Source organism: Medicago sativa, chromosome 4, assembly GCF_051527215.1.
Source record: "Medicago sativa cultivar Bolivia chromosome 4, Bolivia_mono, whole genome shotgun sequence".
In the NCBI taxonomy this organism is placed as follows: Eukaryota; Viridiplantae; Streptophyta; class Magnoliopsida; order Fabales; family Fabaceae; genus Medicago; species Medicago sativa.
In genome coordinates, this window is record NC_140752.1 from 100979913 (window position 1) to 101003437 (window position 23525).

Here is a 23525-nt window from a genome sequence, read left to right on the forward strand (position 1 = left end):
TGACGGGGCCTATCCCGCAAAAAAAAAATAAAATTAACATGACATATCACTATAAAAATTCTCTTAATTACTAACCAATCCAAAATGGGATTACTGACAGATTTAGACCCTCAACCCTCAGTAATACAAGCAAAACCCTCAATATCATTACTGGCTGAAAAAACCCTCATTAATTCAGAAAATTACACATACAAAAATTAATAATAATTATATTAGTATTATTGGCAGAAAAATCCGTCGGTACCGTTAATAACAAATATGCATTGAATTAGTGGCGTATGTGGACCATTGCATAGGACATTGTTCCTCTTCATATTCGCCAGTAAACGAAAGACATGGACATTAAAAGTTTTAACAAAAGGATAAATTCATCTCATGTTCCTTTCCCTTTCAAAAAGAAAATCTCATGTTCCTCTCTCTCATTCTCTCTCGTCTACCGGAACTCCCCCACCCAATTGCTAACTTCAAAAGCTTCTCTTAGTTTTGACTCCAAGATTTCAAGTTCTAAAAGGTATTGCAAAAACCCCCAAATTTATTGAATTTTTATTTTAGTTAGGTTTTGATTTTTCTCTTGTTAAGCTTTTTCCATTGATTGACCAATTTTTCAGAGACATAGAGGAGAATGTTGAAGAAGATTTGGGTGAGTAGCTAATCATCCTACCCTTAATTAATTTAACTTTTATTAGTTGTTATTATTGGACCAGGTTCACGGGCACCTTTGATTCACCTAATTCTCCCTTAAAGTTTTGATTTTTACTTGATTTGGGTTACTTAGAAGTTTTCATTTTTCATTTGATTTTATGCTTTTTAAAGTTTTCATTTTATTTAATTTCTTGTTATTTGTAGATATGAGATGTTACTACTGGGATATGTAAGGATTTTTAAATGGGTTACTCAAATTGTTTTACTTATTTTATAACCCTTTTATTTCCTTGATTTTTATTTTTATTATTGGACTAATTTAATTTCCCCTTTGTCTAAAATTCAGTGATTGTAAGGATAGTGTTCAAGATTTCCATGAAGTTATAACCTAGAAGTAACAATTGAAAAATTGTTAAAATCTGTATCTAAAATTGCAAGCTTTGATACTTTTCTTATCTTGATTGAGTGGATAATTGAGCCCAATCCTTCATGATATGACAAATAGGGCTTCCTCAGTTATAACATTAATCTTTGGTGTTTGAAGTAGCATTTTCAGTTTGATCTTCCTGTTAATTGGTCAGGTTTCATCTATTGCAATCGAGGCAATCCATGGGGATATAGCTTCAGCATCAAGGGTGGAGATATAGGTATCAAGTCTAATTGATAAGAACCTATTCATGAATATTAAGGAGCTGATTTCAGGCACACAAGTGTTTAAGTATCTACAATTTATGGTGGTAAATTTACAATTCGGTTGTTTGATATTAGCCTAGTTGAATTTCGATTTCAATTTTGTTAGTTTGAAGCTTTGTGATGTTGTTTGTTATCAAAATAGATACATGCTGACCAATGTACCTTGACCCTGTTTCTTTTTAATTTAATTATGAGGTTAAGTTGATTATTTTGGAAGAAGGCCGGACATACCATGTCATCGATGGAATAGGTACCATGTGATTCTTATTTTTCATCCCACTTTCTTTTCTTGTGTGTCTGTTTGCGCATAGATGAATTTTAATTTGAAGCTAGAAATTGGTAAATCGCATTGAATCTAGAAGTTTGTTAGTCTCTGATTATGTTTCTAGCCAATGGTGCTTCAATGTAGTTTTTAGTTTAGGTTGCTATTCACCTTGTGCAGCAACTATGGATACATGAATAGTTGGTTGTTTGATTGAGAAATGAAGTGTTTCAATATTGTTGTTTAAATGTATATACTATATATACATTTAAACAACAATATTTGTATTGTTTATTATGTGTAATTCTTGCACTAAGTGTTGTGTGTTTATTTCACTAGCTTAACCTTAATAATGTTTGCCATACGATAACTTACTTGTATTTGTTTAATTTTGAATATATGCGCAGACCACTATGAGAGCATTTGTTGAAGCTTTTCAAAGTCAGCAGGATACTTATATGGAAACTTCAATTACATGGATCATGCTTCACAAGAAAATCTCCAAAATACGGGGAGAGGAGCGGGATATCATCAAGAGGGAGATCGGGATCGAATTTGCCCAAATATTATGATAATTAGTTTATTCTGTTAATTTTCTAGATTGTACAAATATTATTGAAATATTATGATTTTGTACGAATATTTTGATGATATATCATCTAATTAATTTGTGTCTTATTAAATTACAAATTTACTTCTTTAATTTAGTTGTGTTTAATTAATTATATTTCTTTAATTAAAATAAAAAAGTGGGAAGGGATCAACAAAAAAAGTGTGAAGTACATTACTGGCGGAAATTTCTGTCAGTAATGCATATATGCATCAACATTACTGAGGGATTATTCCGTCAGTAATTACTGGCGGATTATTCTGGTAGTATTTACTGAGAGAATAATCCCTCAGTAATGTTTTGTCAGGACTACCTCCCCATTACTGAGGGAAAATTCCGTCAGTAACATTACTGACGTCAGTATTACTGAGGGACACCAATCCGCCAGTAATGGGTATTACTGAGGGTTTTGTTAGATTAAATATATACTTCTTATTCGGGTTTGAACCAAGAAGGACAGGGGCGTAGCCCTTCATTGCCAAGGGGTAGCCTTGGCTACCCCAAAAAATATATTAATCTTTAATTGATTGGTATAAATTTATATTCGGCTACCCCAAATAATAAACATTGAGCTACCCCAAGTAAATTCAGTTGTCGAAAACTAGCATAAACAAATTAAATGGACATGGAGTTTCTTGCAAATAACATATTTGTTTACATTGGAAAACACATTATTAATCTATTTAGTAAACGGTCAATTATGGATAAAATTGGCTTCTTGAAATGCATTTTACCCAACTTTTTTAAATAGCTATTATCAATTTTTATCCTTTGTTGTTGGTTTAATTTACATTTCATATAAGTAAAAATTATTGCCATTTTTTTCATCTATTGATTAATTTTCGGATTAATTTTTTTTAGTCTTTACAACACTTGCGATTTTTGAGTTATGTTTCTAAGATTTTGTTTGATTTTAGTCCTTAATTTTTCGTTAGAGATTAAATACAAGACTAAAAACACTTTTATTTTGTAAAATTTTAAAAAATTGAGACAAAAATTGAATAAATTATTTTGTAAGGACTAAACCTAAATAATTATAATCTATGGTACTAAAAACATTTTTATCCTTAAATTTAATATATTCTTTTTAAAAATATTTTATTGTTCCTTTATATTTGGCCCCTGCATAAATTTTTTGCTAGCTTCGCCGTTGAAGAAGGACCTCCAAATCCTTTATCATTAGTCCAAACCAGTTGAGCTACCCATTCCTCCACCCCGCCGTATTAGATTCACCAAATGAGACAACTTTGAGATGTAATGACAGACTCATTTTTCTTGATTTTCAACATTTCAAACTCTTATTTGATAATTTTAGCAAAAATAACAACATTGCTTCCTGAAGCAATTTGATTACTCACATAAGTGTTTAAACCCACTTGTTTTTTTTTTTTTTTGGATTTTTCCCTCATAAATATTGTATTTTCCACAACGAAATACCATCCAACCAGTAACACATTTAATTTGGCAAAAATACATGTTTTGCAATGCCAATTGATTCAGCCAAGGAAAGGGGCTGAACTTATCAGCATACCTTTTTTATTAATAGTCTTTAGTTTTCACTACCCTCCTACGCCTTAGACTCATATTTACGTGCAACCTAAGATACCTCAACCAAACACTTTAATTTTCGGGATTCATGCCTCAAGTTGACATCGTCTAAGATTACATGCCCCAACCATTTTCGGGATTAATGCCTCGAGTTGACATCGTCTAAGAGCATCCACAATGGTAGTTCCTTAATAGACACTCTTTAAATGGACTCCACGTTACACATCACTTATTTATAATATTTTAATAAAAGTACCTATTAAGGACCCAATGACTTCAATGGGAGTACATTAATAAGGACTCCAATGAAAAGTACTTAAATAGGCTCCACTAACTTACATTATTAAACAAAAATAATTTTGTTTATTAAATTATAAATTACCTCATTATATTTAATTATAATCCTTAAAAAAATTAAATTATAAAATATTTATTTATTCGTATGAACTTAAATTTTTGCCACATTTGCTAATAATTTGAAAATGAAAAAATTAACATTGCAAATTTTACATTTCTTCGTTAAATAATAATAATAATAATAATAATAATAATAATAATAATAATAATAATAATTTGCATGAATTAAATTTTATTTAAAATTATGATAAATAGATAAAATAATATTGAAAACAACTATAAATTTTGTTGACTCCTTAAAATATTACTCCTTGTTACAAGTGGGACCAAGTAGTACACATTTTATTACTTTTTTAAACGTGGGACCCGTTAGTTACTCAGGAGAGAGGGTCCTTATATAGTTGTCCGTTCCTTAACAGGGACTCATTTTTTCTTCCTCCAATGGAGGGTCCTTAACGGGGAGTGATTCTTGTTAAGTAAGGACCCCATTGGAGATGCTCTAAGATTACATGCCCCAACCTCAACTCAACATGCACATTATTAGCACACATGCCAAAATATGAACCACAATTCGCATGTTATGAGATCAGATATATAATAATTTATTCTCAAACTTTAGCCTAGTTCCAACATTTTTTAATCACAGTCATTGTGCCATTGAGATTCTATGTTATAAAAATTAATATTAAATAAATATTTTTTCGTGTCTATATTATCCATTCAAAAGAAATATTTTAAAAAAATCAAATGAAGTTGTACATATGTATATGTTGAGTACGGCTTTAATTTAGATTTGACCACAAGTTGGACATTAGGTTAGGATTTAAAAAACCAAAAGGAAGTTGTACATGGAGAGTACCACTTTGGTTTGCTTAAAGTCATTTACTTGAAGCATCTAATATAGGATTTGACATCCAAATTCAATTACTCTGTATATCCTCACATCCTTTATCATGTCTATCGATTGCAAATCTATATATAATTGCCGTTTAAAAACAAAATATGTATATCAGAAGGCTTTATGTATACATAAAGCATTAGCACACCAGACAGATAGCTTATAAGCTTCATATATTTTATAAATAGCAAAGGAGAAGCATATATATATATATATATATATATATATATATATATAAAAGAAACTTATCAGAGCCATACACACAGGCCACACGAAACATGAAGCACATTGTTTTTGTTTTTAGGATTGATACTGAGTAACCCTAGGCAGCTATATATAAACTATATACGCACACCCTCCCCGATTATTCATTCATATTTATATATCATGCGGCAGTACTTCAACGCCTCTTAGCCTGAGGCTCCTTCTGGGAGTTAAAGTAGACTGTAGCTACAGGAAGACCAAGGTTCAATTGACTTGCAAAATAACGAGTGTTGAAACTGACTCTACTGGTTGGCTGCTCAACCATTCCTATTGGTCCCTTCTGCTCAAACAAAACCAATATGTATCGGTGGATACCAACCGGTGGTTTTGGTCCTATATATGGAAGAATCTCCTTTCCTGCAACACCAAAGAAAAATTAATTAAGGTTATTTTATTTATTGTTTCTATATTTCTACAATTAAAATTATAGAGCATGTATAAAGGCTAATGCTTATTTTTACGAAGCACGCACGAATAGACATGGTCCGTTGATTTACACAAACAAACGGGCATGATTTATGTTAAAGGACAAATTTAATATTCTTTTTATTTGTTAAAACATGATGCACTCACATTCTTGTTATTCTTGTGCTAATTGTTTTGTAATTTTTAGCAAGGCTCATGTATAAAACATGACGAATATAAGCACGTGATAAGAATAGAACTAGTTATATTTTATCTTGAAAAGAAAAAAAAAACCTTTAGCAATATTCTATCTAAAGTGTGGTTTCAGAACTGTTCTCTTTAAAACAAGTGGAACGTTTCCTGTGTGACACATTGGTCATGAAATTCAAGCAGCCACTTTTGTGACATGCAAGCCACATGCTACGTGTGATGATCTCAAGGAAAGACACCCGTCTTCAAAATTGGTGTATCTTTTTATGCATTGTATAATTTTAACAAAAAAGTATGAAGTATTTGGGAAAGGGGAATTAGTCACTTTAGTCCCTGAATGGGGAACGATTCGTCAATTTAGTCCCTGAATGCAGATAATATGCAAAACAGTCCCTGCATGGTCAATTTCAGGAACTAAAGTGACGAACGAAGTCTACATTCAGGGACTAAATTGACTAACGGAGTCTGCATTCAGGGACTAAATTGACTAACAAAGTCTACATTCAGGGACTATTTTGCAATTTATCTGCATTCAGGGACTAAATTGACGAATCGTTCCCCATTCAGGGACTAAAGTGACTAATTCCCCATTTGGGAAATATAGTGATAATGTTTCTTAATTACTTACATGATTTACTTTTACGAAAAAATAAATGTTTGGTTTAATGTTCTTTCAATTTTATCCGAGTGCAAAAACTAGTTAATTAGGTATCTTCTAAAAAAACTGAATGTATTAATAATTATTAGAAAAACTAAGAAAAATAATTTGGTACATAGCCGCCACATGCAGCACAGGTGGAAGATGGAAGACAACATTGAATCCAGGATTCAATATAAAAAACAAGTGTGAGAAGCTCATTTGTTGGATTGAAGCAGTGGAACAAGGATGTGATGTGATGTGATGTTTTGAAATTTTGTGATATTTTTTACAAAGAAGCCTAAATATGCAAAAAGCCGAAAATAGATTCATGCATGTTGATTTTTTGCTGAGAAACCAAACAAACATTTCTGAAATCAACAATCGGCTAGTGGAACAATATAATCAATACCATCAAGTTTAACACCATTGTATGTCATCCAAAAAAAATTATATAAACTCATCCATGCAACATGATAAGTGAAAAAAAAAAATTAATATAATTATATAAAACCGTGTACATAATAAGAAGAAAAAAAATTGTTATGAGAAGCCGATCAAAAATTAATTCTTTTATATATACCTCGCTTTGGGTTTGTTCCTCCAGGAATGTCAACCACGATCCTTAAAAAATGAAAACTTGAAGATCAGTAAATTCATATCAAAATAAAAATAGGGAAGGGGAAATAAAAAAGAAAAGAAGTGTAGATCAAGTTGAAAAAAAATAAATTATGAAGAAATGAGAAGAAAATAAAGATAAAAATGATGACCAGTGTATCAGCTCACGCATGCTTGGCTCACTGGGGCTTGGTGCATCTGGATCAGTCATAACCTGCATGCACAAAAAATTGTTAAAAAATCCATCAAAACTTTGATCATATATATGCATGCAAGATCAAAGAGATACACATTGAGTGACTGACCAGAGTGTAAAGGTTATCCATGTTTCCAGTGAGAGTGACCTTGGGTGGGTTGATAGCCATAGATGGCTTTATGTCACAACCATTTGTGACATGTTTAGGACCAAAGTAAACAGACATGCCAACAGATGGAATGAACATGTCAACAACATCACCAATCACACGACCAACCACCAAAGGATCAACCGAGGCAGCCATCATGATCACCACAAAGACAATGCACAAGATCACAAAGAAATTGTTGAAGGACAAAGAAGGCATAAGCAAAAGTAGAAGACAAGAGCTGCGGAATGAATTGAAGTGTGTGGTTTTCAATCTTGCCGAGGAGTAGTGTTTATATACTAGTTGCAAATTACTGATTCATGGTAAAATTAATTAATACTGCTCTTTTTCTTTTTCTATTTCAGTTTCATCTTCTATTGTCAAACGAAACCGTGGCTCGTCTTTCATGCATAGGGCATCAGAGAATCAGTAACAGAGAATGGATGACACGTGTCCTATCTTTGGTCTTTGGTGACACGTGGCTAATATAACTGCCGTTGATTTCAAATTACTATAGATGCATCAGTAAATGATGAGTGAAAAACAAAAATCACTCATTCATAAGACTCTCTGGATATGCACAGCCCAGAAGGACAGCGTGAAATCCGTTTGGTGGAGCCCACAAGAAAAAAATCAGGGGCGATGAGAGGGGTACAGACTGGAATATGGTGGATTTAACGGTACAGGAGCATGGCCTGTTTGTAAAAAGTGATTTTTTTAAAATAAATTTATTTAATTACTCATTAAGTTATGATATTTGTACAACAATTTAGTGAAAACTTTTGTGATAATTTTTTCATATTTTTTTATTGATAATTAAAAATAATAGAGAGAGAAAAAGAAAGAGAGAGTAAGAACACAAAATGTTACAAGAGAGAAAGTTGTCCAAAAGTTATCATAAAATAATTGTACAAAAATCATTTATCTTATTCAATGCTATGTCATACTCCCTCCGTCCCAATTTATTTGACCACTTGGCTCATTTCACACAGATTAAGAAAAATGTATAAATAAAGGGGAAAGTGGAATATATTGTATTGGGAATGATAAAAGTAGTACTCCCTCCGTTTCAAAATACATGTCCAATTTTTGCAATGTGCACTATTCACTTGACTTACTTTGACCATACTTTTTAATTAATGTATAAATACAAATATTAGCATGTAAGATGTTGTTTGATTTTTCTCGACAAATATTTTCAAAATATTAAATTTTTATAATTTTTTACTTTAGATAATTAAAGATATTACCGGTCAAAATTGTGCATTGGCATATGTGAAGTAGTTGATTTGGACATGTATTTTGAAACGGAGGGAGTATTATTTCGTGTTATATTGTATTGGGAATGATGAAAGTTGTATTGAAAATTGAAATGAGTCAGTTATTTTGGGACACTTTTTTTTAGAAAATGGGTCAGTTATTCCGGGACGGAGGGAGTACTATTTTTATATAATTAATTTTAAAATAAATTTAAATCTTAAATGAATTTTATCTATAGAGTATCCGTACACAACCAATCTCTTTAAAATACCTAAGAATTTAACTAAAAATGGTTTGAAAGAACATCTTTGTTTTTCTTTTCTCATAGTTTTGAAAGAATATAGTATCGAAACAACTAATTGTTTTTTAATTCACAATAATTACAATATTCGACATTAGCCACCCCAAAGAACTCTTTGGGCTTAGACCCTTAAGGCTCTCTATGAGATTATTTTTTGAATCGACAATGGAAATATGTTATTCTTTTCTTTTTTAACAAGTTTAATACTTCCCGAATGGACGATTTGAGGAGTTGAACCGGACTTTTTTGGGAAAGAAACATATGGCCAACTCTCGGGTAGCACTTTGGTGCCATTAATGGCACCGTGCCATTAAATCTGAGCCATATAAACACATTGTCATTGCATCTGGGCCACACAAAACATCTATCTTGGTGCCATTAATGGCCCAGATTTAATGGCACGGTGCCATTAATGGCACCAAAGTGCTGCCCCCAACTCTCACACCAACACGTTATATTTTATTTATTTACTCCCTCCGTCCCGCAATAAATGATCCATTTGAAAATGTGCAATTTTGACCTATCATACTTTGACCATATTTTCTACTAATATACAAAGATAAATAATATCATATAAGATATCGTTAGATTCGTCTCGATGAATATTTTTAAAATATCAAATTTTCATAATTTTTTCTAATATACTCCCTCCGGTCCTTATTATAAGAAACAATTGACTTTTTTGGTTCATAGAATAATTAATGTATCTTGTTATAAATATAGACTAGATACATCACTTACACAATGAACCTAAAAAGTCAACTTTTTCTTATAATAAGGACCGGAGGGAGTATTATTCAAGATATTCAAGCTCAAAATTATGCATTGGTATGCGTAATAGGGTCAACCGTGTCATGTATTATGGGACGGAGGGAGTATTTTAAATTGAGGGATGATGGAGAAATATTTTACAACTCTCACAACAACATGTTGATTATATTTCTTGAGGTTTTTTTTTTTTTTTTTAAGAATTTATTTCTTGAGGTTAGAATGTTACCATTGAGCAAATATTCCATGAACGATAAACTGAGAAACTTACTAGCGTAGAAAAGAGAATTACAATTTCAAACTCGCAACTTAACCCATCAAATGGTTCAACATCCTTTCATATGCGCTTAGTTGTTTTACTTTATGTTAAATGCACTTTTTGTTGAATTGTTGTTTTGCTTTTTCGAGTTTGCAATTTTTAAATTTGAAATTAGGAGGACGTGTAATATGAATCTGTTCCAAATGCGAACCTTACTAAATTATGAATTAATAAGAATAATGGGTCAAAATTGTATTTAAGAATTTTTCCTTCATTTATGACGAGAGTCGTCACTCAAGTGACCTAGAAGATTCTTCACTGACAGTTAACTCCTCGAGTCTTTCTTTGTCCGCATACGGAAAATATGAGATATGCATTTACGTTTTTTTTGCATGAGTATTAGTAACACACTCTTTAATTTATGACGAGAGTCATCACTCAAGTGACCTAGAAGATTCTTCACTGACAGTTAACTCCTCGAGTCTTTCTTTGTCCGCATGCGGAAAATATGAGATATGCATTTACGTTTTTTTTTTTTTTTGTATGAGTATTAGTGACACACTCTTTAATACACTCTCTTTATTAACTAAAATTCATGTGAGTCCGATCAAACTATGTATTTGAGGAGTAATTTGACCCAAAATACTTTCTGCTTTAGTAAATTTTTTCGATGTGTTATTACTACTAACCGAAGCATCATCATTTTAACCCAATACATCAACAACTAATCAGTCAAAATTTGGTTAAAATTAAAAGTGTGACTAACTTGTCCTCCATACAAAAACGTTGGAGACTAATTTAAACATTATTTTTTGTCAAATACATAATTGAGTTGCGAGCAAATTTTAAGAGATCAAATTGAATCTTTTATTTTTTTTTATTTGCAAAAACCAAACAAAATTGCATTTAAAAATGGCTCAAAGCACAGATGCGCCCAGACAACAAAATGAATAGAAAAATCAAACACAATAACAAGGTCGTATATAACAATCAGACCCCAATTCAAGAAATCAATCTGAATCACAGCCCCTAAGTAAATTAAAATTAAACAATGTACTCAAGTTCCAAGCAAACCTAAGCACCCTTCAAGTTGAATACACTATTGAACAATTTGTTCTATTAGTCTATATTGAGTAAATAGTTGGGAATGTTAACTAGTGCTTAAAGAATTATAAAAGGAAATTTTTTCTTGAAAATTATGTATTATATGTTTTAAAAGTTGAAAAAGTGATATTTTTAATACAAAACTTGATTTTTCTTTCTATTTTTAATTTGTTAACTAGTGTCCGGGGCACCGGTTAATAAGACCCTAAATAGGTTAATTAAGTATTTACATAATTCCCTCCAAAAGTATTTGTTAAATTAGTTTTTTTTTTTGAAGAATTTGTTAAATTAGTTATTGGCTAGACTTTATTGAGGCCTTTTTCTCCTGAAAACTGAATGGTTAACTCCATTTTATTTTAAAGAATATGGATTTCCTCTATATAACTGTACATTTGTGAATAAGTAGATCGTCATTTCATATTAGTATTTATTTTAGAAATGAAATAAAAAAAATAATATCAAATGTCATTTTTATTTTTTTCAGTACATCATTTATTACTATTTTCAAATAAAATGGTTTGAATACATCATTTGTAGCTATTGTTCTCCTCTATATTTATGGTGATGGTTAATGCTGATGAAACAAAAAACCAAAATCGAGAAAGAATTGTCTTAGAAACGGGGTGGGTGCTAATAAGAACCCCAAAACAAGCTCAAACAGCTCTCATCCCTATCCACATTTCTTAATTAGGGCCCGTCTGTTTAAAATTCCAAGAAAAAAAATATTTTTGATGGTTTCGTTATGATTTTGTGTGAATTGTCTAAAAACATTTTTAAAATTAATATTTTAGAATATACTTTTAGAACCTTTAAGAATAAATTATGTGTTTATTCAAAATTATAAAAAATAGGAAAATGCAAACTAGTGCTATTAGGAAAGATTAATATAGAAATTATGCATTAGAAATTGATGAAAAGTGGAATGTTTAACTTTATAAAAATCAAAAAGTTGTTGTTTTTAATGAAAATTTTCTCTTAACCATTGCCCTAAGGGCACTGGTTAGCAAAACCCTAAAAAATATTATGTATTTTTCACTTCAATTAAAAATGATTTTCTTCAAAAACTAATCAAAACAACTCTAATTTTATAAACAAATTGAAAAATAACTGACACATAAACATAACTAAAACATCAAAAATCTACCAAACCCTTACTCTACTCTAGTTGAGATATACTTTTAGGAAATTGTTAAATGTAGACACTAGTTGATCTTGCACTTCACACATATATGATTTGAGAAAATATTCCTTAACTTTTATTAAAATGCTTTCTTATTAGTTATCAATTATTATTTTTTATATTTTTCCTTAAAAAAATTATTTTTTATATTTGGAATTAAATTACATACAAAGTCTTGAATAAAAGTTTAGAAGTAGACTGGTTCGTATAGTATTTCACACAATTCAGAAGAAAAAAATACTGAAAATCCTAACAATAAATGTCTATCTATTGACATTCATTTTATTGAAAAATATGTACTATAAATAAATTTACATTACGTTAGAAATTGAGCATTATCACTGATGAGGATTGAGCATAATGGAAGGTAATATACTTCCCCCCAAATATCTTTAGATCAATACTCCCTCCGGTCTCAAATGTAAGGAACTTTTCATTTTTTAGATTCATTCAATAAATGATGTATGTAGTCTTTATTATAAACTACATACATCATTTATTGAATGAACCAAAAAAGTGAAAAGTTTCTTACATTTGAAACCGGAGGGAGTAGTAGCTAAGAGACTCATATTGATCAAATAATTTAATGGCCAAAAATTGTGTAGGAATTGCAACATTAGAAAGTAAGAATCTCACCCCTTCCAAGTTCCAAGTAAGGTTCCATTTATCCTTTTAGCTCATCCATTTTGTGTAGGAATTCTGTGAATTCCGTGAGCTTTTCAGTAACTATTGAACTATTCACGACCGTACTCTAAGCCATTTTCTTTCTCTGTTCTGTTTTCAATCATAACATTCGAAGGTTTTGAATGCCTCGTCTTTGCTTTTCAAAAGATAAATATCCAAAATTCTCTACAAAAGTCATCGAGAAAAGTTATGAAGTACTTGTTACATCCATGTGAAGCAAAGCAACCTTTGCATGGACCCCAAATATTAGAATGAATTTAATCCTTGGAGTTGGAGTAGTGTTTTCAAGTGTTGAGCTTCACTCTATACATCTTGCCATAGATACAATGAGTTCAACATTATGATTGCATAGTAGCTGGACATTCTTAACTAACTGCTCAACATTTTGAACTTGTCAGATTTGATTAGAGAGCTAAATAAACTTTCAAACTTATTTTGAACCTTTAATCAACAAGTATAACAAACTATGTGATTTTGAACTTTCAATCGAAGGAAGAAAATGCGGAAAATAAGATGAAAAATTTCAATTTAGAGATTTTAAAATGTTTTCGGGAATTAAGTTGTCTCCAAATATTTTTGCTGCAAGGAACTAAAGGTCTCTTACATTAGTTTTAAAGACATGTGATTAAATTGTCACAGTCAACAACACCCAAAACCTTATGTGTAAAAATATTGACAAAATGACTAATATACCTCAATTTATTTTTGTAATGACTAAATGTTGATTTTTTTCAATGACTAAATTGAGATCCAAACTTTTTGTGAGGGTCCTAATTCCTAAATGAAACTTCACTCAAAATTTTAAGACAACTCTCGTTGTATTAAGTTTTTTTAAAATAGTGATATGATATAGGGCGGAGGCTACGGTGAGAGGCCAAAACATGTCTCTCACAGTGCAAATTGACTTTTCACCACTAGATATATTAATAAATTATTGTGTGGTCATGATGAGAGACCTGCAACTTGTTTCCACCATTTTCAACGGTAAGTATTATCTTTTAGGCAAATTCTAATATGGAACAATGCAACAAATGGTCCATGATAGACCATAATTTTTTCGCCATCAGATCAAGTAAGGCAATCTCCCGTACTCTTCTTCTCTTAATTCTGGAAATCCCTTTCTTCCTCACACAGCAATATAGGGTCTGTTTGGTAAGGTCTCAAAGTTAGTTTATAGCAGATAGCTTATAAGCTTGTTTGACTAAAAAAGTTCTGTTTGGTAATGTTTTTTCACCACGAGTTTATAAGCTATTTTTCAGACGCTATTCCAAGTAGTGTTTGAGCTTGTAGCTTATAACTTATTACTTTTTCTTCCAATTTTACCCTTATTGTTTTATCTAAAGTTCTTTTTTACCCTTTATAATTTATTGTAATTTAAACTAATATGTATAGTTACATTAGTTGTGGACCATTTTTTTTTTGTTGAATAAATGTTAGGTGCTCGACAAGTACATTTCTTTTCTTTAAAAAAGATGTACATATTGTTTTACGAAAAGCCACGTACTATTTTTATTTTGGTTCCAGGTACATACTGTTATATTTTTTTAGAAAGGGTCGTGCATGCTCTTATTGTTTGGTAAAATAATTCTTTGTTTTTTAAATACGTAAATGTAATTCAGTGAAGTAAGTATTCAACGTAAATATAATCCAGTGTTAATGATACATATAAAATCTTGACAAAAAAATACATAATAATAATAATAATAATAATAACAATAACAATAACAATAATAATAATAATAATACATTCCTCAAACAAAAACAAAGTATTAACACTTAAATGGAAAAATAAAATAAATGTTACTAAATAAAATTTGATTTGATAGTTTAATATCAAGTATATAATTAATTAAAAAATTTAAATACCAAATTATAAATATTTAAATATTAATTGATATAAATTTTCTTATGAATTAAAAATGTCCATTTATATCATTTTATATTTATCAGCTAGTTGAACCACTAAGTTTACCAAACATTTCAATTAGCTTATAAGCTATCAATCATCAGCTATCAACTGTCCGCTATAAACTATCAACTATAAACTATCCGCTATTTTTTACACAAACAAAGCCATAATTTGTTTTTCTACTTTTCTTCTTGTTTCCCTCCTCGTTCTTCTTCTTCTTCTTCATATTAATATCATATTCATAAACCTTCAAAGAAACCCAGGAAAAAAATATTTCCTCTAAAAACCCCAATCTCATGTAAAATAATTGGTCCAGAAAAACAATAAATATTTGAATGCAATAGAAATTTTTAAATTCTAACCCTTTAAAATTCATCAATATTTGTTCCTTGCCTTTTCAATCTATCGTTGATTTTTATCTTCCGTCTTTTGTAATTGTGTTTTTTTTTTCCTTTCATTAGCAGTAAATTCATTATGTGGGTGTCAATTTGTGGTGCCAATATTGTTGAAATAAAATTGCTTTTGAGTCATGCATTCCTTTTCTCAATATTGCTGAAGTAAATTCATAAGCGATTAAATAATGCTTTTGAATCACACAGTTCCTTTGTGTTGGTTCTAAATCTACTTATTTCATCAATTATGAACAACATGAGATCTTTATCTTGAGATATTAATCACTTATCTTGAGGGTTTGGAAAATAGATTGGTGATTGAATCTGGGTAATAAAGATTGGTAATTAAACTTTCAAAAAAAACATGGTTTGAGGATTAGAGGGATCTGTGAGTTCCACCAAAATTCAGATTCGTAAAATCCACCAACGATTACAGTATCAACTTCATCGTTAAATACAAAGACATTTAAAATTCATCGGAAAATAGATTAGTGATTGATTTCAAATCTGGATGTTTAGAAAGAACATGTTGGCGGAGACGAATGAATTTTGGGAAAAACATTCATTATTGTTCTGGATCTGGATTTAAAAATTCAAGTAGTTGCTACAATTATTCTCTAAAAAAAAAAAACTGGTTGTTACAATTTGTTAATGACAAATCCGTAAATAATGTAAGCAAGAAAAGCTTCATCAAAGACAATGTTGGTTGACTCAAGTAGTTGTATAAAAAAAAATATTTTTTATGTTGTTAAAAACCCATAAAACTCAAATTTTTGAGAGGTTGAAGATGAAGATGCAAAGAGAAAAAGATGAAGATATTTAACGCCAGAGAATTTTTTTTATTAAAATCATAGTATTTTTTATAACAAAAAACTAGTTGATTTTTCTACATCAAAACATTCAAATTAAAATACAGGAATTTTGGTTTTTGGAATATTTGGTATAAGTTAATTCCACAAACTATCTCTTTAGAAACTTAGTCAACATGGAAGGATGTTCATCGACGACCAAAAACGACCCAGCCGACTAACAATATCAAACAAAACAATTATGACTGTTGTATATGACCTAATTGAACTAGGAACAAAGTATGAATTGGAATTTCGATGATTAGAATCTTCGTAATAAGTCAATCCGACAAACTATCCATTTAGAAACCTAGTCAACATGGAAAGACGTCCTCCGACGACTAAAACGGACCCAACCGACTAACTGGATCAAATAAAACAATTTTGATAGTTGGATATGACCTAATTAAACTAAGAATGAAGTAGGAACTGAAATTTCAGCGATCGAAATCTTTGGTATAAGCCAATCCAACAAACTATCCTTTAAGAAACCTAGTCAATACGGAAGGACGTTCCTCCGACGACCAAAGCAGACCTAATTGACTAATGACGTCAAATAAAACAATTATGATCGTTGGATATGACCTAATTGAACTAAGAACGAAGTAGGAATTGGAATTTCGGGGATCAGAATCTTCGTAATAAGTCAATTCAATAAACTATCCCTTTAGAAATCTAATCAACTTGAAAGGACGTTACTCTGATGATTAAAACGGACCCAACCCATCAATTGCATCAAATAAAACGATTTTGACCATTGAATATGACCTGATTGAACTAATAACAAAGTAGGAACTGAAATTTCGGCGATCAGAATCTTCAGTGTAAGTCAATCCTACAAATTATCCATTTAAAATCTTCGGTATAAATTTTTAATATCACATATATAATTTCAAGCATTTAATGATAATACATTGTATTAATAAATCGAATTTTTATCGCTTTTTATTTTTTACAAAACTTTTATTGTCTAATAGTATATTATTTTTGTCCCTAATTATAAGTCCGTTTTGAAAAATAACGGGAAATAAGAAAATTGAAAGTGGTAATAAATTTGTTTGTAATTAATATTGCTTTTACAATTTTATCCTTTAAGAAAGAGGATCATTGTATGTTTTCAACATAGTATTTAATTCTTATTGAAGAAAAAGATATAAAATAAATAGGGGTATATTGGTAAAAAGTTAATTAATGTGTTTGAAAATATCAAATGAGTCTTATAAAAAGAGACAAAATAATATTTCAAAAGAGTCTTATATACTACTAACTTGATAAAGAGACCCATCATAAAATGAGGGGTTTTAAATATGTTTTTGGTCCCTATAAATATACCAACTTTTCGTTTTAGTCTCTATAATTTTTTTTTCAACTTTTAGTCCCAAAAATTTTTCATCTTCACTTCTGAGAAAGAAATGATTTATCATCGGAATTAATGTTGGGAGTGAATTAAATTTTGGTGATTTAGAATTAATGTTGGGAGTGTTGAGATGGAGTTGAACTCATTTAAACCATAGATCTAATCCAAAGGTTAAATTTATTGCCACACCAATGAAGTACCTTACCACTACCTTATGTTAGCAGCCGGCTTATTTTATTAATTAAAAGCTATAACTTATTGTAAAAAAAAATATTCTACTTTGACTTGCAAATGCAGGTAAAAAAGGCCAAACCACCGTGAGAGATATACTTTGGCCTCTCACGCTAGCCTCCGCCAGTAAATAGTTGTATTCTTTTAAAACATGTACAACTCTCACATAGTAATACATGTATTTTTTTAAGAGTCACAAAACCAATGCATCACGAAACTCACAAAATAATACATGTTTTTTTTTTTTTTTTTTTTAAGAATGGTCAAACTTTTAACTCGTTGTTTGATAAAAAACTGACCAATCTTATAACTTTGTCACTTTTCGTGAAGTTTTTATTAGCAACAAACATTTTTCTAGCGTACATATACTATAAAATGGTGAATAATAATAAAATAAAAGGAGGGTAATGTTTTTGTCAAACTTTATTTATCTTGAAACGGAACTTCAAATTAGCATATCTTCTTTTTCATAGAAACACGAGGGTTATCTACTAACATACCATTAAAATAGATACCCTATGAATTTTACATTTTGTCCTTAGGAGGGGCATTTTTGTAATTTTCTAATTCATGAATTCACTTTGTTGCCACATCACTATTTTTTGCCATATTTCCCATTTTGTCTCTCACCAATTTTTTTAAATTATTTTCTAATTTTTATATTTTAATTTTTTTTAGGGATTTTTTTTATATTTTTAATAACTTTTAACTATTTTCCAATTTTTATGTTTTTAACTATTTTTCAATTTTTTTCTCCCAAATTCAGTTACTTCTACATTGCTGTTGTGGTAGATTAAGGTATCGTTTGACCCGGCTTTTTTCCAACTTCTCTACATTTTTAAGGAGAAGTTAGGCCAAACACAATATCAATTAAGTACTTACTAAAAAAACTACATTTTTAGAATGCATAAAATTGAATGGAATGAGCTTTGGTCAAAAGTTGTTGAATGTTGCTTTAAAAAACTACTTCTCGACAATTTATTTCACAAGCACCTCTTTTCAACTCACGCTCGAAACTTTTTTTTTTTAATATTATATTTTAAAATGTTTTTTTTTCTTCCATTTAACTTTATTTTTTTATTATTTTTTTGAACTGTTCCATTTAATTTTTTAAGGAGGTTCCGTTTAATTTATTATCTTTTTTTCAAAGCAATTTTATTATCTTTTTATCACTTATATATTTAATTTCAATATCGTTTAATCATCACAACCTCACAAATATTTTTATTCACGCTGTCATTTAATGATACCAAATATTTTTATTTCCTTTCTTCAACCTCTCGAATACACACACATGTTAATGTTTAGAGTAGTATTTTATGTTCGTCTGTTTGTTTTTTTTTGTTACGCTAATGCATATAATTTTTTTAGTGGTGCTTGGTTGAGTGCTATCTCACCGATTTTTTTAACTATTTTTCAATTTTTATATTTTTAAAAACTTTTAACTATTTTCCAATTTTTTTATTTTTAACTATTTTCCAATTTTTCTCCCAAATTCAGCTGCTTCTACACTGCCGTTGTGGGAGATTAAGATACCGTTTGATCCGGTTTTTTTTCAACTTCTCTACATTTTTAAGGAGAAGTTAGGCCAAATACAATATCAATTAAGTATTTACTAAAAAGACACTTTTTTTAATGCATAAAATTGAATGGAATGAGTTTTGGCCAAAAGTTGTTGTATGCTACTTCAAAAAATTACTTCTCGACAATTTGTTTCACAAGCATCTCTCTTCAATTCACGTTGGGAACCTTTTCTTTTATTTTTTAATATTATGTTTCAATATGTTTTTTTTCTTCCATTTAATTTTTTTTTGAACCGTTCCATTTAATTTTTTTTAAGGAGATTCCATTTAATTTTATTACCTTTTTACCAAAGGAATTAATGGATGAATAAAATCAATTGTTTTATCATTACTTTCAGCAAATATTGAATCTATTTTGTTATTGCAAGTTCAAATCTCATCCAATCAAAAGACCGCAATTGAAAAATCTGATTAGTGCCTTAGAAAGTTGTTCATGAAATTTTTCTGCTGCAAAATCACATGAATAGAGAATTGGAGGGTGACACACATTTTTCAATTTGAAAAACTAAATGGATAGAGGATTGGATTGGTTGTTTTTGCAATCATATTCTCCTAATTACTATGAGTGGAAATTTTGAATAAAGACAACATTGTAGGACAGATTGTGAATAATGAGACTGACTGGTTTAATTTTCATTGCAGAGATATAGTAAAGCTAACTATCTGCTAAGGTTAGCTGGCTTATCAAGACAATGAGTAAAGGTGATGGGATTCTTCTCAAGATATGACGCTTGGGCAAGTGTATGTTACTAGGATAGTTGCAACCAATCTAACACTCAAACCACTTTAAATTTCTTATCCATAATAATTTCATTCCAGAAAGAATGATTATTAGTACTAGATAGATACAGAGCAATTCATTATTACTAATTTATGATATTTGGGTTTGGTCCAATAAGTTTCAGTTTTATCCATGGTGCGTAATTGCTTGAATTGTTGAATAGCATAGATTAAGTAATTGCAGCAAGAGTTCAATAGGTTTGACCAAATATAGAAAACAAACAGTTATAGGGGTACTTGTGGGGAAGTTATTACTCCTTGAGTTCACCATCCTAGGGAAGCCTAACAGTGTGTGAGAAAACTCCAAAGGTGAGTATTGTTGATTGTTAATTGAATCATCATTTTATCTTTGTTAACTGTTAACATGTTGAATTGTTTCTAATGTGTTTCATCATATTGTTTTTACAGGGACGCGACGGAGAGGAGATAGTTACTCAGGTTAGGCGTTCAAGTAGGATTAGGAGCATTGTCACTTCTCCTGTATAAGCTGTTTTTGATGGCTCTCCTACATAATCTAATAACTTTCCTTGCCTGCAATCTGAATGTATCTTTTTCTATTTTCTATTAACAAAAGTGGCTTGTCTTCTGAATCTTCTAGCTTTGCTTATAAAATGTTGAATGCCATAAACATATGCAGTTGTTCTGCTCATTTGCATACCTTCTGAAATTATTTTAAGTTGAGACTTCATAAAAATATTGCATTGATTTTTAGGGAAGAAAAATTCTAAAAATGTGAGTGTCCATACTCCTACATTATTATCTTTTTGAGATGAAGGACACCACTATATCATTGAGTTATAACTAAAATGAAGGTTCGAATTATAGTTCTTACACATCCATAAATGAGTTAATAGAAATAAGAAGGAAACAACTCAATTTATGATGTTTGAAACAAAAGAATGTTGGAGTACTACGTCCACAATCCATACTCCTAGATCAACAATCTTTTTCAACTCTTCTGATTTTGAAATTACTACACAAATAACATGGATGGGGAAGAGATCAAACATAACTATATATGTGTGTTCTAGATCCCATACCTGATAATCGTGCACAATTATGCAAGTTAAAGTTTTAATACTGCTTAGTAGTCTAAAGTCCCTCAAAAAATAAGTATGGTAATTGAACATCAAAATAAAAAAATTGTGTATTGCATCTTCAAATACTATTCAAAAGGAAGGAAGTCTTTGTAGCAATTATTTTTTAAGGGGTGGCTGATTTTTTACTCTGTAAAATTTGATTTTCTTTAGATCTCTTCAATGTCGCTAATGTATATACACGAGTTTATTTTAGCTATTTGAGATAATTAGTGGTGTATCTAAATAGATAGACCTGACTACTATCTCGAATGTTGATTGTAGTATATGCTCTTTTGATGCTTTGATAAATATTTTTAAAAAGTGCACATTTCTAATGTTTGTGTAATATGTTTACTTAATTCTCACATTTATAATCAACAACAATCTCTTAGAAAAATGCAATTATCTCCCTTAATTTAATTATTTTTCCTTTAGAACAAATTTTTTAAAAAATATGTTATTCAACCAGTGCGAAGCACGGGTTTGTAACTAGTAAGATAAACAAAACAAGTCCCCACATAACCATCACCTGGCACGCCAATCAAATGATCAGACAAAAAAGTAAAAATCGGTAACCAGTTTGTTACCGGTCAATTTACTGCTAACCGTAAGTTTTAGTTTAGACTTTAGAGCACCTTTTTTTTTATATGACAACAACTTGTTGTTTGGCCAAGGCATTACATGGACCACACTATCTCAAACTGATTCTCTAGCTGTAGAGGAATTAGTAGTGTTCTTTGCTGGTCCAAAATGATTTTCAAACTAAATTTTGTGAATCACCTTACATTGGCCTAAAGAAATATCTATGACCTTTAATAAGAATCTATAATCAATTGTATTCGTCTGAATTCATTTGGTATCTTAAAGGTTAATTAGGGTAGCTGTTTCGGGCTTTAACTTCAGAATGGGAAATGCAATGATGTATATCAAGAATTTTGCTCTCCACCCAGCACATTTTGCTCGCACCCTGCAGCCATGCCAAATTTACCCTTGCGCAAGTTAACTCACGCTGCGCAAGTTAACATGCGCTACGCAAGTTAACTCACGCTGCGTAAGTTAACTCACGCAATGTTCCTGTTTTTGAACAAAACCCATCAGTACGAACTCCAACCACCATTTTCTTTCCCTCCACCTTCAAAAACCCAAAAAGTGCGATTTTTTGGGTCTAAATCATCATCCCAAATCATTGCAAATCGTCAGGAAGCAAGTTTCTACGCTCATCAAGCATCAAATATCAGGTATTGTACCATCTAAACTCATCTCATTTTGCTGGTTTTCCTGCTTGGTTCGTCTGTTTTTCGTAGGGAGTAGGGCATGGTACGCAAGTTAACTTGCGCATGTTAGCTTGCTGCGCGAGTTAACTGGTGCAAGTGCATTAGTGCTGCGTGACTTAAGTCACGCCGCTGTGCAGCCATGTTTTTTTGAATTTTTTGCGCCACTTTTGTTCTTGGTTAGCTTGTTCCGCAAGTAATTTATTTTTTCTTCCTTTGTAATTTTTTTATTCAATAAATATTTAGGGAGATGGTTGACAAAGTCGCGGATGATGGCGTTGAACCGAAACCGGCCAAAAAAGAAGGTTCCGGTGAAGGTTCCGGTGAAGGTTCCGGCGATGTCAAACCAAGCTTTAATTTCAAACCATTTAAAGTCCAAATTCCAATTCAAGCTCGAATTGGTAAAATTCAAGAACCTAAACCGGTACCTACCGGTGTTATTTGTGAAGCTCGTGACACCGCCTCATTTTTTACAACAAATGCAAGATGGAGAGAGCAAGAAGAGTTACTTACTTGGGTTCGCGGACAAGGGGTGAAGGCCGGATTTGGTGTTCGTGGACAAGAGTTACTTACTTGAAGGAAGGTTGTCCGTTACCACCGAGTTGTAAGGAGTGGATGAACAACAAGATTGGTGAGGCGGAGAATTGGCATTTTGCATTTTTGGATAGACAAAACGCTTTCAATGAACTCATGTCTAAGGAGCCTAAGCCGCCAAAGAAACCAACAAATGAGCACAATCCAATTGTTTGTGGTGATACTCCCACCCCGCAAAAAAAGGAACAAGAATTTGAATGGACGGAGGGCATGGAAGAGGACGGCAATTTATGAATATCACTAGACCTCTTAGATAGGTTATAATAGGTTAGGAAAGTTATAGGTCGGTTGGTGTTCGTCCTATTTTTTGGTGGTATTACACCCCGACATATTTTTTGGTGGCCGGTTATGTAATTTGTATATTTGTGACCAATATGTAACTAATATTATATATTAAATGAAATGAATTATTTTTTTGGTGGCCGGTTATGTCACAC

The 23525-nt window shown here is 30.8% G+C and overlaps 3 protein-coding genes across 9 annotated transcripts; 2 read left to right on the forward strand and 1 right to left on the reverse strand.

Moving 5' to 3' along the window:
- Positions 1-267: 267 nt before the first annotated feature.
- LOC146934780 (uncharacterized) lies at positions 268-2300 on the forward strand. 7 transcript variants are annotated; one of them, XR_015007870.1, is made up of 5 exons: positions 268-511; positions 609-640; positions 1224-1289; positions 1531-1585; positions 2005-2300. XR_015007870.1 is itself a non-coding variant. In XM_085706704.1 (5 exons), exons 1-5 carry the CDS (start codon positions 336-338, stop codon positions 2012-2014), a joined length of 333 nt encoding a protein of 110 aa, XP_085562830.1. In that variant the 5' UTR covers positions 269-335; the 3' UTR covers positions 2015-2300. The 7 variants fall into 7 exon arrangements, 2 of the variants coding, with proteins under 2 accessions (XP_085562831.1, XP_085562830.1); XM_085706704.1 differs by having other exon boundaries at positions 269-511; positions 1537-1585; XR_015007874.1 differs by having other exon boundaries at positions 272-511; positions 1224-1379.
- A 2866-nt stretch (positions 2301-5166) lies between these two features.
- E12A11 (PEBP (phosphatidylethanolamine-binding protein) family protein) lies at positions 5167-7811 on the reverse strand. Its single transcript, XM_085708447.1, has 4 exons — positions 7450-7811; positions 7297-7358; positions 7110-7150; positions 5167-5631 (listed from the first exon to the last, which is right to left on the reverse strand). Exons 1-4 carry the CDS (start codon positions 7705-7707, stop codon positions 5411-5413), a joined length of 582 nt encoding a protein of 193 aa, XP_085564573.1. The 5' UTR covers positions 7708-7811; the 3' UTR covers positions 5167-5410.
- Positions 7812-22744: 14933 nt separating this feature from the next.
- LOC146934782 (uncharacterized) lies at positions 22745-23071 on the forward strand. Its single transcript, XM_085707943.1, has one exon. The coding sequence runs from the start codon at positions 22745-22747 to the stop codon at positions 23069-23071; it is 327 nt and encodes a 108-aa protein (XP_085564069.1).
- The last annotated feature ends 454 nt before the right edge of the window (positions 23072-23525 follow it).

Bases quoted from the DNA above. Each gene is read 5' to 3' on its own strand.
- LOC146934780 (XM_085706704.1), top strand. From the start codon at position 336: ATGGACATTAAAAGTTTTAACAAAAGGATAAATTCATCTCATGTTCCT. The intron at 641-1,223 runs GTGAGTAGCTAA...TTAATTGGTCAG, and splicing joins GAATGTTGAAGAAGATTTGG to GTTTCATCTATTGCAATCGA. The intron at 1,290-1,536 runs GTATCAAGTCTA...TATGAGGTTAAG, and splicing joins CATCAAGGGTGGAGATATAG to TTGATTATTTTGGAAGAAGG.
- E12A11 (XM_085708447.1), bottom strand. From the start codon at position 7,707: ATGCCTTCTTTGTCCTTCAACAATTTCTTTGTGATCTTGTGCATTGTC. The intron at 7,151-7,296 runs GTCATCATTTTT...TCATTTTTTAAG, and splicing joins ATGCGTGAGCTGATACACTG to GATCGTGGTTGACATTCCTG. The intron at 5,632-7,109 runs GTATATATAAAA...TTGGTGTTGCAG, and splicing joins AGGAACAAACCCAAAGCGAG to GAAAGGAGATTCTTCCATAT.
- LOC146934782 (XM_085707943.1), top strand. From the start codon at position 22,745: ATGGTTGACAAAGTCGCGGATGATGGCGTTGAACCGAAACCGGCCAAA.